The 17,790-nt window shown below is 27.6% G+C and overlaps 1 protein-coding gene across 1 annotated transcript in view; it reads right to left on the bottom strand.

Moving 5' to 3' along the window:
• LOC107444771 (glutamate receptor ionotropic, kainate 2-like) overlaps nucleotides 1–17,529 on the bottom strand; it is a 106,944-nt gene extending 89,415 nt beyond the window's left edge. Inside the window, exon 1 of the mRNA XM_071186014.1 lies at nucleotides 17,246–17,529. Coding sequence (XP_071042115.1) covers nucleotides 17,246–17,336 — 91 coding nt within the window. The 5' untranslated portion in view covers nucleotides 17,337–17,529. The remainder of the gene's footprint in view (nucleotides 1–17,245) is intronic.
• Between the last annotated feature and the right edge of the window lie 261 nt (nucleotides 17,530–17,790).

Raw genomic sequence — 17,790 nt, 5'->3', positions numbered from 1 at the left:
ACTGTTTTAGAAAGTTCTATTTGACGCATCCAACAATTCAGGCAGAAAAAAAAACAATAACAGGCGTTCCATTTGTTTGCTATACAAACACAATTTTACTCTTAATTGAAATATAATTAATTCCTTCAAATTCAATATAAATGAGCAATTTTGTATAATCATCACTAATTATTTCAAAAGCAAAAAAAGAATAATAATAATTAACTTTATTACTAAACTTATTGTTTTAATTCTTTAACTTTAACGCATTTTAAAACAACTGTTTAATAAAAGTTTCGATTGAACTTTATTATGCACTCGCCAAAAAAAGGTTTCCTTGAATTTTATTCGCGAATGTGAAAGTTTAATTTAAATAATACATTTTGATTAACATGTTTAGTATTTTACTACATTTGTTATAAATTTCAAAGTTTCTTTTATCTTCAGAAAAAATTCTCCATTTTATGAAATTCTCATATCTCATGAAGTAATATGTTTCATTGGTTGGATATATATATTTAAATTTTTATTTTTATATTTTACGACTTACGCTACTTAGTAGTGCTGTATTTCATTGCTCATAAAGTTTGAAATAAATTTTATTTCTTTCAAAGACGTAAAAAAGGAAAATATGCTTTTTTGAGAAATAAAAGACGAGTAATACATCAGAATGTATTTAAGGTTTTCTTAGATTGAAATAAAACACAAGAGGTTTTCGGTTTTTATTAATAATAATTACAGCGTTTTTTGACGTTTGCCACTAAATAGATTAGAATACGCTTTAATACTACAACAAAAAATCTTTTCAAACAAAAAAATCTTTTTATGTTTTTACTCTGATACCATTTATAGCTTCATCAAACCACCCTCTTCATTTTTTAATTGCATTTTCTAATAATTACTATTGTTCTTTAGTTAAGCGAAAAAAAATAGAGTGTGTGATAACAAACGCAAAAACGTGCAGATAAACGTCATGACAAACGAAAAAGTGAAGAAATCACTAGAGCTCCAAGGATAAACAAAAGAAGAAAATGCAATCAGAAAAATTTATTTATAATAAACGTGAATTATCCAATTTGAAGCGCATTTTCTCATATAAACACTAATTAGAAAGTCAAATAAGAATTAGAAAGTCAAATAAGAATAAACATCAAAACTTTGCAAAATCATAATAATAATAATTATTATCAAAATTGTGCGGGACAACAAAATTAAAATATTCTTTTTATTATCCCGCAAACAAGCACGAAAGAAATATCACTAGAGTTTCTTGAAAAATATTTTTAAAAAAAAGAAAGTGCAATCATTAGAAATTTACTTTTAGAAAACGTGATTTAATACCTTCTGAAACGCATCTTCTCATTTATACTCAGATGAAATTGAACAAGGTTCGACAACAATGCAGTGCTAGAAAACTAATCTAACAGTTCTAGTTAAAAAAAAAAGGAATAAATTATCGTAGATACAAACAAAAAGAAAGAAAAGAAACATTTTTAGAGTTCCCAGAAAGAAACAAAAGAAGAAAGTGCAATGATTAGAATTAACTCATAGAAAGCTTGACTTAATCTATTCTAAAACACATTTTCTCATTTAAACTCAAACAAAATCGAATGAAGATCAATAACATGACTGTGCTAGAAAACAAATTAAATAATGCTGGACAGCAAAAAGTAGAAAAATATTATAAGAACAAAAATAGAAAAGAAACGAGTTTCCAGTGTAAAAAAAAATGACCTTTATTTTTTTTAATATTAAATGTGATTTAAGCCATTTTGAAACACACTTTTTCACAAAAATTTAAGTGAGAAAATCGAATAAGTATCAATACCGAAACTATGCTCGAGAACAAACCAAGGGTTGCTAGAGAAAAGAAAGAAAAAAATCACCACATTATCATAAAAACAATCAAAAGGAAACATCACCAGAGTTTCTAGTGAAAAACAAGGGCAGAAATTGAAATCATTAGAATTCATTTATAGCAACCGTGATTCAATTTATGCTGAAATAAATTTTCAGATTTAAACTTGTGAGTCTATTTAATTATTTTACTTGTGACTTAAGCTTGTGAAACTATTAAATACCAATTCACTAGTATATGACACATGTTATTGATTCTATCTGGAGGTATATTTAGATAGATGATGGTTGACATTGTCGGTAGCCTAACCCAAAATTGATTACTCGGACGTTTTCTGAACACCTCTACCTCAAGAGAAACGCCCACTTCGATATGAAGACGCCTACTTTGATAGATGGAACACAGTGAACTTGCTATTTGTGACTGCGACATTGTTCCCCTTACGCTGTTGCTACTCAGTCTAGATCACACTCGCTTGCTAATAGCAACAAAGGAGAAATCAATCACTCAGTCATGATATTGATACAGATCTCACGAATAGTACTCAAAGTCCAGTGATCTTAATACAGCTCTCCCTCCGTCTCACAAAACAACAATGAATCAACTAATGATATTCATTCTTCAAATTCTATCCCAGATAAAGTTCTGGTGGGGGAGTAATGTCGCGTATCTACCACTACAATTATTCAATTTCAATTCACTAGTATGTGAGACATGTTAACTCAATTCTCTATGGAGGTACCTTTAGATAGATGATGATTGACATTGTTGGTAACCTAAGAGCACAAACGCTTATAAAATCTATATTGCTAGACAACAAATAGGAATAAGTAACCACAGAAGCAAAGGATCAAAAAATAAATAAACATCACTAGAGTTCAAGGAGAAAAAAGATGTAGAAAATGATGCAACAGTTGGAATTTTTTGTAATAAACAAGATTTAATATTTTCTGAAATACATTTTTGCATTTAAAAGTTCAAGTAAAAGAAGAAAGATTAATCATTAAAATTTATTTATATATAGCTATCATGATTTAACCCATTCTGAAACATATATTACTCATTTAAACTTAAATGAAACCGAATAAGGATTGGCAGTAAAACAGAGCTGGAAAACAAATCAAATCTTGCTAGACAACAACAAAAAAACTTATTATGAAAACAAACAAAAAAGAAAGAAACATCACTAGAATTCCGAAGAAAGCAAAAGAAGAAAGTGCAATAATTATAATTTATTTATTTGTAGCTGTCGTAATGTAATTCAATCTGAAACGATTATTTTCTCATTTAAACACAAACAACACCGAATTTGATTTTATTTGAGTTTAATCGAATAAGGATCTGTAGGAAAACAGTGCTGGAAAACAAATCAAATACTAACAAATAGTAAAAACATGATCGCAGAAAAAAAAGAGTTGAAAAATTCAATCATGAAAATACTTCAAAAAACACAAATAAAGAAAAATTAAAACATTAGAACTAAATTATTAAAAACGTGTTCGTTTTCATTCTCAAATACATTTGCTTATTAAAATTTTTAAGAAATAATAATCGCTAGGATATCCTAATATATTGCTCGATGAATCATGAACAACAAATAAATATTTATAAAAGGTTAAACGACGAGTTTAATTTGTAGCCTCTTAACAAAATACAAATTATTTTCTTTCTCAAAGTGCTATATTTCAGAGATCATACAATACACATATTTGAAGATTCATGGCTCATAAAATCCTTTACAATAATTTATTTTCGGGCCAATAATAATCATAATTTTCTAAGGAAGAAAAGAAAAATACCATTATTTTGAGAATCATTTCAAGACATCCCCTTTGGGAAAATGCACATTTATATAATTGGAGGAAATAATGATTCATTGAAAGATTTTTAATTTCGCATTAACAAAAGATTATGCGGAGAAAATAACTATGGAATAAAGCAGCTAGTTTGCGATATATGCTTAGTTTAATAACACCTTTGTTTAATTTGCGTGGATAAAATCCGAGGAAAAGGTTTGAATGGTGATTTTGAAATTAAAAAGAATGGGTTCAGATAGGTCGACGTTTATTTATTATTAAATTACTAATATAAAAGGCAGAAGTTATTGACGCAAAAGGTTTTGGTTGTAGTTTGTTAAAATATAATTTAAGCTTTAAAAGTACTATATATATATGTATGCATATATTTACTGTTAAATGTGCATTACTGTAGCAAATAAACATTAGGAGCGAACCTAATATTATTAAACAATGAGTTTTTTTTTAAAAAAATGAATAGACTGCTAGAAATTTCTCCGTAAAATGGTTAAAAGCAATTTATTTAACTGTTATTTTACCATATTCAACCAAAACAGTCAATAAAATATAAAAAATGATATTCAAACTGTTAAGTGTGATGACCAACGCTTATTGATTGTTTTTTCCCTAATATGGTTAAACAACCAGAATTCTATCCTCGCCAAAGAAAGCACTTTATAACGCCATATTGCGCCTTTTAGCTGGGTACATATTATAGCAGAGAGATCTTATAGGTTAATCTCATGATCAGCTAAATAGGCATTCGAATCAAAGCGCTGTTACTATAATATTTCTTCCGTTCCTTCAATACATGAAGAGTTTACATTGTCTTACACTCTACAATCCGTGACCCTGGACTATTATAATAGGAAACTATCATTCACACAAAAGTGGCGCAGCACCCACAGAGCTCCACTATCCGTTTAAGTTTCATTTTTATGGTTTAGAAATTATGCTAATTGAAGATGGTTAAAAAACCAATTTTGTATTTACGGTTATTTAACCGTACCTGTTATAAACGGTTACAAAACCGTAAAGGTAAAAAAAAAACAAATGTTCCTAACCATAAACTGCATGATTAATTGGATGGGAAGACTGCTGCCGGTCTTTTCATTGTATTGACGGAATAAAAATTCTTAGTGTGTAGTAGAGAATATGAAGAGATAATTGAATTTGAAATTAATACAAATGCATATCGCCAGAGTTAAAAACTATATTGTTTACAGTTGTGATGTAAAATGATAAATGTTTGAATGTTGTCTTTAAGACGCTCGTAAGAAGTAACTTTTATTTAAATTACAAAAACTTTGTGAAGCATTTATAGAATTAAATACTTTTAATTTAAGAAATAAATAAAGAGAAATAAGTTAATTACATTACAATAGTGTTTTTAATAAATACAGAGCGTTTCATAAAAGATGAGCAAAACTTTAAAAAAAAGGTACTGTATACATCACAATCAGCAGCTTTTATCAAAAAATGCATTATCGGAATTAAAACGCATTGGTGCTAAGGGACGCGAAAGCTGATTTCTTTTTTGTTTTATCTGTGTCATATTTTCCATTAGTCGATGAGCAGCCCAGTAAAATTCAGAGGAAGCATAAAAGTCAGAATACACGTAAACGTTTTTAGAGTTGCCATTAAGGAATTCAAAAATAATCAGGTAGTTTTTTAATGGTTCAATCGAATTTTCTCGTATAGCCTCAAAAGCATATACTTATCACAACATCAAAAAATTTTGAATTTCTCCATCAATCAAGTCAATCTTCTACTTATAGGTTATCAAAGAACTATTAAGTGATTAAAGCAATTTGAATGGAATGAGTTAAAAATTGGTTTTCAAAGGAGTGACCATTATTTCATATGCATGTAGTACAACAAAATTAAAGATTGGCGAACAACTTGAAAATCATCAGGCATATGGTGATGCGCTTCCCCTGTCTCAGCTTAATGTCTGGCGACAAGATCATCCTCATATTCTACAGAGGCGCCAACTCTATTAATATTCTATAAGAGCCTTCAGCTGTCCATACAAAAAGAAATTGAGACATGAAAGATCTGGCGATTGAGGTGATTTATCTGCAGGGCCACTCAGCCATCTTTTTTTTCTATATGTGTCTGTGATGATTTTTATGCATGGAGTAGAAAATTTGCATACGCGAACTTCTTCTTTCTCATAAAACATTTTCATGATAGAGTCATTCTTCTCTTGATAAGTTACATCAGCAGGGATAGAGTTGCATGACCAAGTGCAATCATTAAAAATCTTCTATTTTGAAATCTAGTTTTTTTTTTTTTTTTTTTTTTTTNTTTTTTTTTTTTTTTTTTTTTTTTTTTTTTTTTTTTTTTTTTTTTGAAGAGCTAAACTTTGAAAGTAAAATTCTGTGTTCGTATGAAGTTGTTCAGTATGAAGTTGCTCAAATTCTCCAATAATTTAGTTCAATTATATGAATATCATGAGATTTGGAACTGTAGGGAAATTCAACATAGATGTGAATCACATTTTACATTAAGTATTTATTTTTATTTTTCTAGGATTTTCTATGGATTTGGGAAAGTGATTCCTTTAAAATTTTTAAATAAATCTACTATAATAATGGTATTCTCCAGTAATGGTATAATGGTATTCTCAATAATGGTATTCTCCATAATGGTATTCTCCATAATTTAGGTGTTCTGACTCTTTTATCTGATGCATATTTTACTGAAATATATTGCTTAGTTTTTAAATGGTAAGCCTCTTGTTTACTTTTATGAATATAATTTTTAAATAGTTAAATTTCAGAAAAAATTTCTTTTCAGTAAGTAGGGGAGAGTGGAGTCAATTGTAACAGGGTACGATTGTAACAGAGCAAAAATTTCGAGTGCCGGGCTCTAGATTCGGTTCCTAGGTGGCGCACAAGGTGTATTTAATAACTCTACATGTACACCCCTGATGGCAAAAATTTTTATGTACTTTTGAAAGAGTTAGATCACAAAAGATATTTTCACGCCACGCAAGTACTTTTTTTGGTATTAGAATATTATATTGTAACAAAGTAATTTTGTTTAAACAAATAAAAATTAGTAACCGAATATGTAAGTGGACACCTTAATTAACATTTCAATAAAAAAAAGATTAGTTTTGCTAATTAACTAGCATTGTTTTTAACAAATGAAGCTGAAATGGCGTCTTGGGGACAATTGTAACAATAAGTAAAGGGACGATTGTAACAGCTGAAAATAAATAATCTTATGTTTACAAACCATTACTTAACTCTTTAAGAACCACCAATAGTTTCCTATATCATTTATATTATGTTGCATGTGCATTATTTTATTTGTCACCTTTCACAGCATAAATTAAAATTTTTAACCCCTTAAAGTTAAAAGTTTAACCCTTTAGGTCTCTGCTCATTATTATTTTTACTCCTAAAATATCACTACTATTTTGATCAATAAAAAAATATATCACAACTATGATAATATGTATAATTAACTATGTTTTAGTTGAATTTATGAACTGTTACAATTGACCCCGTAAGTGGGGACAATTGTAACAAGTGCACGACTGTCAAAAATTGTTAATAACTAATATAATAACATTTAAAATAAGGTATTTATTTTTTTTTCTAGTAGAGGATAGTCTACTTTACTCGTCTGTCAATTAATACTAATAATATATTGGATTTTTTGTTAGTTAAAAATAGTTAAGTAAAAAATGTTACATTTGACCCCACTCTCCCCTACCTATCTAAAATCGTCAAGTTGAAAGTTTTTTCTCCCTTTCCCCCCGTCAGCCGAACATGAAAAATAAATTAAATTTGTAAAATAATTTATCTCCTAAAAGGTGAGGAAAATATTTTCCTTTTTGAAAAGCACATCTTATTTGATTTAAATGGTCAAATACAAGTTTCTTACGTCTAAGAAAGCCTTGCACAAAAAATTCAATTAATGGAATACTTTCAGTTATAGAAACTCTAAAAACGAAATTGATGATTTAAACCCCATTTATTGATCAAAAAACTGTGTTTAAAATACATATTAGGTGATCTTTAAAAAAGATAAAAAATTTCAGCAGACTGCAAATTTTATCAAATTAGAAAGTGAGCTACTGTAAGTACCAGAACTTACTCTACTTTATGATTTAATATAAATGTCTCATGATGATTGCAACCTATTGCCCAGGCATATGAAATGCATATTTTATAACTAATTAATTTTAAACTAAATATTCATTGCATTTTTCATAACTAAAATAAATTTGTAAAATTTCAGATACGTAAGAAAAAGTTTTTTTTTTTTCAAAATAATATCGCCTATTTTACCACGTTTATATCAACTTGCCTTCGTGTATGTCAGTTCGGGTGGAATTTTGTAATCTATTTTAAACTAACATCCCGACTAGCTACAGACTTCAAATTTGGCCCATAGTTCAGAATTGGCTGACAACGCATGAAAATGAAGAGAAAGAATACATACAAAGTAAAATAAAGTTAAAATTAAAGAGAAATTTATATTTTCACTATGGTCTTTTGTTGTCGATTCGATTATTTCAAATTAGCGTCACATGTCAGTTGAAAAGCTTTGTGTACAGTGAGTGAAAAAAATTGAGATTTTGGAAGTGAATACAAAAAAAAAAAAAATCAAAATCAAAATAATATTTTTAAAAACCATGTTTTGTCAGTGGAGAATAATAATTAAAAAACAAAACTTTGAAAAACGTAAAAAGTGGGGCGTATGAAATACATAACAGTACATATACACATTCATCTACACATTTTCTTACTCATGCACATGCACAACCACATACACATCCACATTCAGATACAATTACATATACATACACATATTCTCGTGAGCCCACATACTGTTACTGTTTCGTATTTCATGCGCCCCACGTTTTTCGTTTTTAAAATTTTTGTTTTTTAATTATTATTCACTACTACAAAAACGTGGTTTTTAAAAATATTTTTTTTATTTTGGTTTTTAAGATTGAGTGCAAAGATTTTAGACCATTTAAAAAATGACCTAAAATCCATGAACTTAGTAAACATTTGCGTTCTAAAAAATATTTCGTAGAGAAAATAAATGTGAATAGTTTCTATAGTTTATATGTTAAAGGAAAAGGAGTCTTCCACTTTTGATGCTCCGACTTTCTTAAACGTTAAGGAAATCTTTTTTTTTCTATAAAAAACAAAGAAAGATGCGTTGCCATGGAAACTAAAGGACTTCTCTCACGGAACAATGGTTTGAAGGAAACCTCACTCAATAGGAGATAAAAATGCATTTTTATTCATTTTGACATTTTTTTTTGAAATAACAAGGCCGATTTCAAATCAAAAGTAAATACATCAAAAAAAGTTTATGCATGGAACCTCGCAAAATAAATAGATTCAGTAGAAATATTAATTTACTATCCAACAGAAAATAAATTTAAAAAAAAAATTACAATTAATTTTAATGTATTATTAAATATCTTAACAACCGCATACCTAAATTTAAATTTTGAACTCTTTAGTTAGCCTGAAAGTGGTCAGATAAATTCTATTTGGCCGTAATATAATGGCAGATTATGTTTATGTAATTTATCTCATGTAATCATCTCATGTAATTTATCTCATGTATTCATCTCATGTAGTTTACTGTGAAAGTTGAATATTAGAGTACAATTTACATTTTATAACAAATTTACTTGAAAAAATTCCTGATTTTTATCTATATTTATTTAGTCATTATAGTTAGGAGATAGTTATGTGCATAGAAAACCCTTTTTATATGGGTAATCTGGGTCCGAAATTGAATGGAGGCTCCTGCATCCATTCAAATGAATTATCACGAATTGAAATATACAGATATAGTTGCCTTTCAACATACTTTGCATGCAAATCCATGCATTTTACTAATGAAATATTCATGATGTGCATATAAGCTCTTGTTCTGAAAATTTTGATCTCAAAGCAAGATCAACGAGAGGCCGCCTCATTTATCACAAATATTAGTTAGCTGATATTCCAACGATGTCAGATGTGGTTAATTGTTGTTTTTATGAGTTTCCATCATCTTGTTTTAACTTTAACTGTATAGAATTTATTCAGTCTTTATAGCAACGAAGAGATTCAAATTAGGATTGAAGACAAAGATAACATGCTCATAATAAAGGAAAATAACTTTTTATTGAATAACTTAGCAAAGCATTTAGACCAATTAAAGAATTCAAATCTCGTCAACTTTTAATTTTAAAATTGCACTTTTTTTTAATAATTGAAAAAATTACATATTGAAATTAAAATGGAATTTTAAACTCTTAGACGAATAATAAAATAAGATAGCTAAATAGCGTGCATTAAGGATTTGAAAATTCGAAGGATTCGAAAAAGTTTTCGAAATTTTCATGGAATTAGGATTTCTGAGATTCATAGTTTCAAAAACAATTAAAAATTGATTACGTTGAAAAAGCCCATTTAATATTTTAGCTTAATTTTACCTTTCACTGAGAGAAAAAAATAAAATAACGTTTTAGTACCTGCTACAATTGTAGTATATACGCATTTGTTTTACCATTAAAGTATAGACATTTAAGCATACCATTTTTTTCAATGGTGAAGCGATTGCTAAAGCAAAAATCTACGTGAATAAAGTTTAAATTAAAGTATAAAAATGGACGTGACTTTTTTTGAAGAAAACAAGCTTTTAATTATTTTTTGCCAAAGACCTAAAAACTATTTATACGGTTCGACAATTCTTATTTGTCACCTAAAACCTTGACAATTAAAAGCGTAGCATTTACACGTTTTTTATAATGAAAAATTGAAATAAAATAAAATAAGAAATTGAAATACAAATTAAATGTTCCGAACTCGTATGCGTTCTTATTTCCAATTTATTTAATGACCTTGTAAAATATGAGGAATATTATTTCGCGCGTCTATTTTTTATTTTTATTTTTGTCACTTTTTTTCTAAATAATAATCTATGTTTCATTGTACACATGTATATTATTTGAATCACACAGTTTTGTATTTATCACTGTTAGTTTTATGGTGTCCAAAATACTTTATAAAACTATTCACCCAAATTTAAGATGAATTAGTATTTCACGTCATTAATTATTTCAACTGCGAAAGATAAACAAGTTATTTAATCCAGAAGTACATAAAAATTCTACTAAAGTAACCCAATTTTATACTAATGACATTTCTGATAAAGAAAAAAAAATGGTTAATGAAACCTAAATAAACGGTATTTAAACCATTCATTTCGTAATTTTTCCAATCCTATATTAACGATATATTAACGATTAAATTCTGGTTTTTAAAATTATGCTCATTATTATCACACATGTGGTTAAAAAAACATAGACTGAAAAGTAAATTTAACCGAATAAATGGCTATTATACAATTTCTCTCAGGCATCATGATAAAATGACCAATTTTACCAAATTTCGCTACATTGAAAGCAATATTTTATGGTTAATTTAACCAAAATCATTTCCAAAGCATGTCGTTAAAAATTGCCGAGCTTTTTGGTATGCCCGTAGAGTCACAAACACGGTAAAATTTACCATATTCTGGTAGTTTTTACCGAACTTCTCTGTGTCATGAGTAATTTTAAAACACATTATAAAAATTATCATAACAATTATATGAATACATTTAACGGAATTATTTTATTTCATGGATGTAAAGCAAATAATAATGAGCAAAGGTATTTAAATAATTCATGACTCATTTTTTAATTGAAAAAAACATTATCCATGCAATCTGTACTTTTGTAAGCTAATATGACGTATATCATTTAATAATTTGGAACTAAATTTTGACGAAATAGATTGAAGAGCTTGAGAAATAGCAGTTGCAATGATATTGAATTGCTATAGCAACGAGAATAGGCGGCAAATTAACAGGAACAGTTTTCCAATCCAGTGCGAGGAATAGTATGAAGCAGCATTGTTAATGACAGATAATGTAATTGTGTGTCTCTGAGTTGCATCACATGTATCGTAATGAAGACCATAATTGGATACCTGGTGTCTTCATTAATAGTAAATACCATTAACATATAGTTAAAATCTTGTTAATATTAAGCATAAAGCCCAAAGGGTTTGTACTCAAGTATAAATTTTTTTTCTTCAAAAGTTAATGATATCCTTGGTCACAGATTAATTTCTAAAATACTTTAAATATAGTTAAATTTCGAATTACGAATAGTTACATTACGAATAGTTACATTTCAACGATTTTACTTAATAATAATAATAAGATATTTTATAATGTAATTCAAAATCGTTAGAGTTCAATCTAGAGAAGATCCAGTAGTGGACTGATCGTAAAGACACGATTCCCAGTGGAACACTGAAGTCAAGCATCACTGTCTGCGGGCAGTAAGTGGGTGAGTGACCACTTTGATCAGCCAGCGTAGGGATCGAGGGTGAACGGTATCAGTCCTCGTTTAACTGTTTTACCGTAAAGTGTTCATCTTCTCGAGCAAGTCACCGGCTACCAAAGCAGAGGAGTCATCTGCTCTGTAGAGGATCATAATTACAATGGTATGTCTTCGGATCATTACCAGGGATGTTTCCCAGACAGTCGCAAATTGCCCATTGTGCAACTCTAGTGCGACGTAAATAAAGTACCTACTTTAATGTATAGAATACATTTATGAAAGTGTGAAAAATTACTAGTTTTTTACTGGAACAGAACGCAAAATAAAAAATTTAATATCTTAATTGCTATAAATCTAATTATTGAATTTGTCTTATTGGTGTGAAAGGCTAACTTAAACTGGTGTCAATAATTTGATTGATTGAAATTATTGCTCGTGATGAACATTACGGTATTCCTGTAATGAAAATATTAATCATTCACTAAGAGAAATGTATGGACTGAACTATCAGATTCCGACACTATAAGAGTCCCATAAAGCTCGGTAATTTTTAAAGAAGCGCTTTGGTATTGATTTTGGTAAATTCAACAACTGAATATGTTTTTATATTATATTTTATATTTGGTAAATGTAGAATTTGTAATTTTATCATGGTACCTTAGAGCTTGTCAAAAAACCATTCATTCTGTTCAATTAACTTTCAAGTTTTCTATTTTTTGATGATGTGACATACTATAATTTTGAAAAACAGAATTTTTAGTAAACCATATGAACGGAGAATTACCAAATAAATTACTTAAACATCGTATATTTTGGTTTTATTTACCCGGGCTATAGATTTTTTTTTTACCAAAAATATCTTTATCACACAGTTCTAAGATTTAAACAGAATTTTTTTCTCCGTGTGTTAACTAAACAAATAGATTATATGAAATTATTAATTATGATGACCATCAAATAATCGATTGAATAATATTATCGATCACGATCATTGCCTGGAGTTATCGATTCGAACTGATCGATAGTTTCATGAAATATGAGCACACAATACTTTAAGTTGCAAAAATACACAAAAAAGGTATTCTCAATACATTCTGATTTTTGATGATGAAATAAAAAGGGGAGGGCAAATAGAATCAGGGAAATATTATCGCAATAGTTGAATCAAAAAGCTGTCGGAAGTTTGAGCTCCTTAATCTTAACTCTAATTTTTGAGCATGTATGGAACTAAACCAAATAATATTTACACACAATAAAATAATTATTTTTTCCGAAAATACTTTTATGTAAAATATATTATTTTATGATCGTTTGCACAATTTTATTATTTAATTTGTAACTAATCTAAACAATTGAATTAAGAGGTGCGAAAGTTTCTTATGACTTTTGAAACTCAGTATTTTTGAATGATAGTAAAAAATTGAGGGTTATCGCCCTAATAACTCATAAAAATAAAAATTTATAAAGCACGTCTTTTTTTTTGAAAAAAAAGGAGGTTTTCGACAAAATTTTGGTTTTCATTATTAAAATTTACGATGTTTCAATAGATGTCAAAAATGGCTTAACTTGCGAATCAAATTTATTTTGTTCGATCATTAATACATTAAATGATAGGAAATAATGAATAATAAGAAATAAGATAGGAAATAATAAATAAAAAGAAATAATAAGAATTAAGATAAGAAATAATAAGAAATAAGATAAGAAATAATAAGAAATAAGATAGGAAATAACAAAAAAAGATAGGAAGTAATAAGAAATAAGATGGGAAATAATAAAAAAAGATAGAAAATAATATATTGTGAACGCAAATAGGATACCGGTATCCTTTTCACGTATTTTTCTGACTCTCTAATTACACGAAAAAATATATTTTGGTATTTTTTAATTGTAAAAAAGATTCTAATACTTACTAAAAAATATGTTTGATTAACGGAATTATATCTGTGATAAATTTAAAATTAAAAAAAATAATAGTTTTAATTTTTTTTAAATTCCAAATCAAAAACTTATCAGAGGTTATTTTGGTAAATTAAAAAGTTATCCAATGATTGATAACGCTTTAGCTTGGATTTAAATAAATGCAAATAATTTCAAATTTGAAAAAAAATACTGCTTGGAAGATTTATCCTTCAGACATTAGAAATATGGCAAGAAAAAGCATTTCGAAAAGCAAGACCAGCGTTTCGTGCTATATTCCATAATCATAAATTTTTAAATTGCTAAGCATAATATTTTTCGCTTATTTTGACCTATTAATACAAAATAATGAAAAAAGTATGAAAAATATGTTTAATGACAATCCTGCGTCAAAGATTAAATAAGTTGTTTAAATATGAGTAAAAGTATTTTATTTCGTTGGAGTAATTCCGGAAATTTAGCATAAAACATTAATGAATGGAATTCTAATATATAGATCACTCTTCAAACAAAAATGAAACTCATATTTCCCCGAGTGTTCCTAACCTACTTATTTCGAATTTCAATTTGAAATTTGTTGGAAAATATATTCCGAGAAATTGCGTTTTCTGCATTATGACTTAACTTAAAATATCTCTTAGTAACTTGTGCTCTAAGCTGAGTAGAATTAATCTGTGAAACCAATGAGATAGCGTCTTACTACGAGAATATTGGATAGTTAGATTAAAAGTTAAAAGAATGTTCCGCTTTTCATTCTGCGTTTTGTATAATTCACTAAAAGGGGAAAAAAGGTTTATGACTTTTATTGTATATTTTTTTGATTTTCATTTACTAAGACTAAAAGATAAAACGTTTCTAAGACATAAACTAATAATTTGATTTCCCAATAACTATTTGGCTGATTTGATTTAAAGTTTGAATTTTGCTATTAAAATTTGCATTCTTTAAAATGTAGATAAAATCAGAGGAAGTATGTTATTCTTGCATCTAATTTCACAATTTAATATCATCTGCATTAATTTATAACATGTTTAATGTTAGGACGTGAATCATTAAGATTGAGTCATAGTATGTGAAAATCTGATCATCAAATTCCAAAGCTCTCTTTTTTTGCACTGGACATAAAATGTTTTATGCAATTTTAATTTCTTGTTTAAAGTCAACCTATTACGGCAAGTTGTATCACACATGGCACAAAAATTTTAATTTTCACTAAATCATTAATTTCTACTTATATTTCATTAATGCATCCTTCAAACTGTTAATCGTAATAAGGAGTTATTAATTTTTAAAAGAAACACTCTATGTAAGTTTACTTTTAAAGAAAAGATTCACGCTACTCTTATTCCAGGAAAAATGGATGTAAAAAAAAATGGTCGTAACGCAAATAAAACCGTTTCATTACTAAAATATACGATACTGTAACTTTTTTCTCTGAATAATAAGTTCATTTAAAGTATTATTGATTCGCATATGTATTAAAGATAGTTTTGTCTTAAATTATTCACTAAACTATGAAGAAACAAAAGCAAATTTTAATTTTTCTTCAACGCTTAGTATTTGCGATTTTTTGTAATTGATCAAAATGGGTGTTTTTGAATATATACTGTTTTGATAAATTAGTCTTGGCCAATCCTAACAATACAAACTACAGCAAAATGTTTTCTCAACATTTGAAAAATTATTGGCCAAATAATATTTAAAAATTACATTAAGTGATCTTTTAGACATATTTGACATTAATAACTATATTTAAAGAATATTATGTATAATATAGGATTTAAATGAGCTAATGAAGGAAGATTTTTTCAGAAGTTCTATGAATCGTATTAATCCGATTATTATCCATGATTCAATTTATTTAAGAAATTCAATTATTTAAGACATTTATTTAAGAAATTCATTTATGATTCAATTTATTTATTAAATTATTAGAAATATATAGAATTCTTTCAATATTTCATAATTTTCACAAACACTAAAAATTTCAAAAAAAAATCTTTATTCCTATAAAAATTGCTTATGAAGAAGTTCATTAAATACAAAAAAGAAAGATCCCTAAAATCACGTCAACTCTATAGTGACCTCAAGCACTCGACGAAAACATTTCTGAAGCATTTATACATTTTGTTCTAGTTACATTTGCATTTCCTATAATCTAAAATATACAAAACATACATACTAACATAGCAAGAAAACTATGTATCTTTTGGTCATAATTGCGTATAACTCTTATAATATCAAAATTATGAAATTTCAGCTAGTGAATTTCAGTTGGTCATCCTTGAAAGCTGAAAAGATTTTAGTGAAGTAATTCAGTCGTTTGTTTTTTTACCCTCAAATATATGAATTAAATAGGGTTGATTGTTAGCAGATATATTGTATTTATTAGCGCTAGTGCATTCTAAAATTAACAAACTATTTATTGATACGTTAAAAAAATATAGTTATTTTTTAATCATAGGCTATTTTTGTTTTTATCTCTGAAACGATCTGAAAAATTCATTTTATTGCTTATAATCAGATAAATGCATTAAGGATAAGTATTCAAATAATTTTTATAAAAAACAAAAGCTGTTCTTCTTTTTTAAAAAAAATATAACAATTTAATAAATTAATATAAAAATTTGTAAATATTTATTGCAACAAAAATATAACACGCTTTGATTATAAATTATTCATATGAAATAGATCAATGACTTTATTCAATACCATTACTGAAATGCGAAATTAACAAGCCATATACTGATACATTTAAAAAGTATATAAACGTGCTTTTTTTCATGAATCATACTTTTTTATCTTTGTTTTATTCTTTCCAAAAAATTAACTTATATTCTAAAAGTTTTTTATTTTCATAGCTTGCAAATAAAAAATTTTTTTAATAAATATTAAAATTGCTTTCTTTTTGTAAAACATTAAAGTAATCTTCATAAAAATTTCACAATTTAAAAAAATACAACAATGTATTCATTTCTCAAAAAATAAAATGCGGTTTGCTTAACAATTATTTCAATTTGATATATAAATGCATTTATTGCTATTCAATACACTTACCCAAATTTTAAACTCAAGAACCATATATAGATGAATTTAAAAAAGTATGCAAACGTAATATTTTAACCTTTGTTTAACTTTTTTCTTAAAATTTCACTTATATGCTAAGAAATTTTTTTTTATGACTTTCAATTAAATAAATTTATTAATGACAGGGTAATAAAATATTTTTTCTTGTGAAAACGTAAGTTATCTTTTTAAAAATGCAACAATTTCGAAAAGCAAACCCCAACATAAGTAGAAATTAATTGCCATAAAAAAATTGCTCACCAATTCTAATATTCTCGGGTAAACCGCGGGCACAGTCAACTTGCTGAAAATAAACAATCAAAATAATCAGCAAGTGTCGCATTCCAGCCATGGCTATGGGTCAAGCCAATACACCACCTTCAACTGCTCACCCAAGCCATGGTTCCCTCAGATGATGCCAATCCAATGGAATAAAAACACCAAATAAAAGTTAACACGGAATGAATAAGATTCGAATGCTTGTGATCGGCCTCAATCCCAATCTCTGTTCTGCAGGGAAGTGATACAAGGGATCGGATGGGGATGAGGGCTCAGGTGGGGGGTGAGGAATGTCCGCGGAGGCTGAAGATGGCACGCATGCGTGTGCCCACGCGCCATCCTTTAGAAAGAGAATGATTCTTGATGAAGGGATGCTCTTAGTTCTCAATGGGATTTCTAACTAAAGAGAAGAATGATGATGTCTCAGACCTTTATTTGGAAAAGTTAATGTAATTGAATAAAATTAGATTTTTTTTTTGTTCTTCAATTTTTTTCTTATTTTAGAAGTTAATTTTGTATTTTATCTT

This window comes from Parasteatoda tepidariorum, chromosome 9 (assembly GCF_043381705.1).
Source record: "Parasteatoda tepidariorum isolate YZ-2023 chromosome 9, CAS_Ptep_4.0, whole genome shotgun sequence".
Lineage (NCBI taxonomy): Eukaryota > Metazoa > Arthropoda > Arachnida > Araneae > Theridiidae > Parasteatoda > Parasteatoda tepidariorum.
This window is presented reverse-complemented; position numbering and strand designations above follow the sequence as displayed.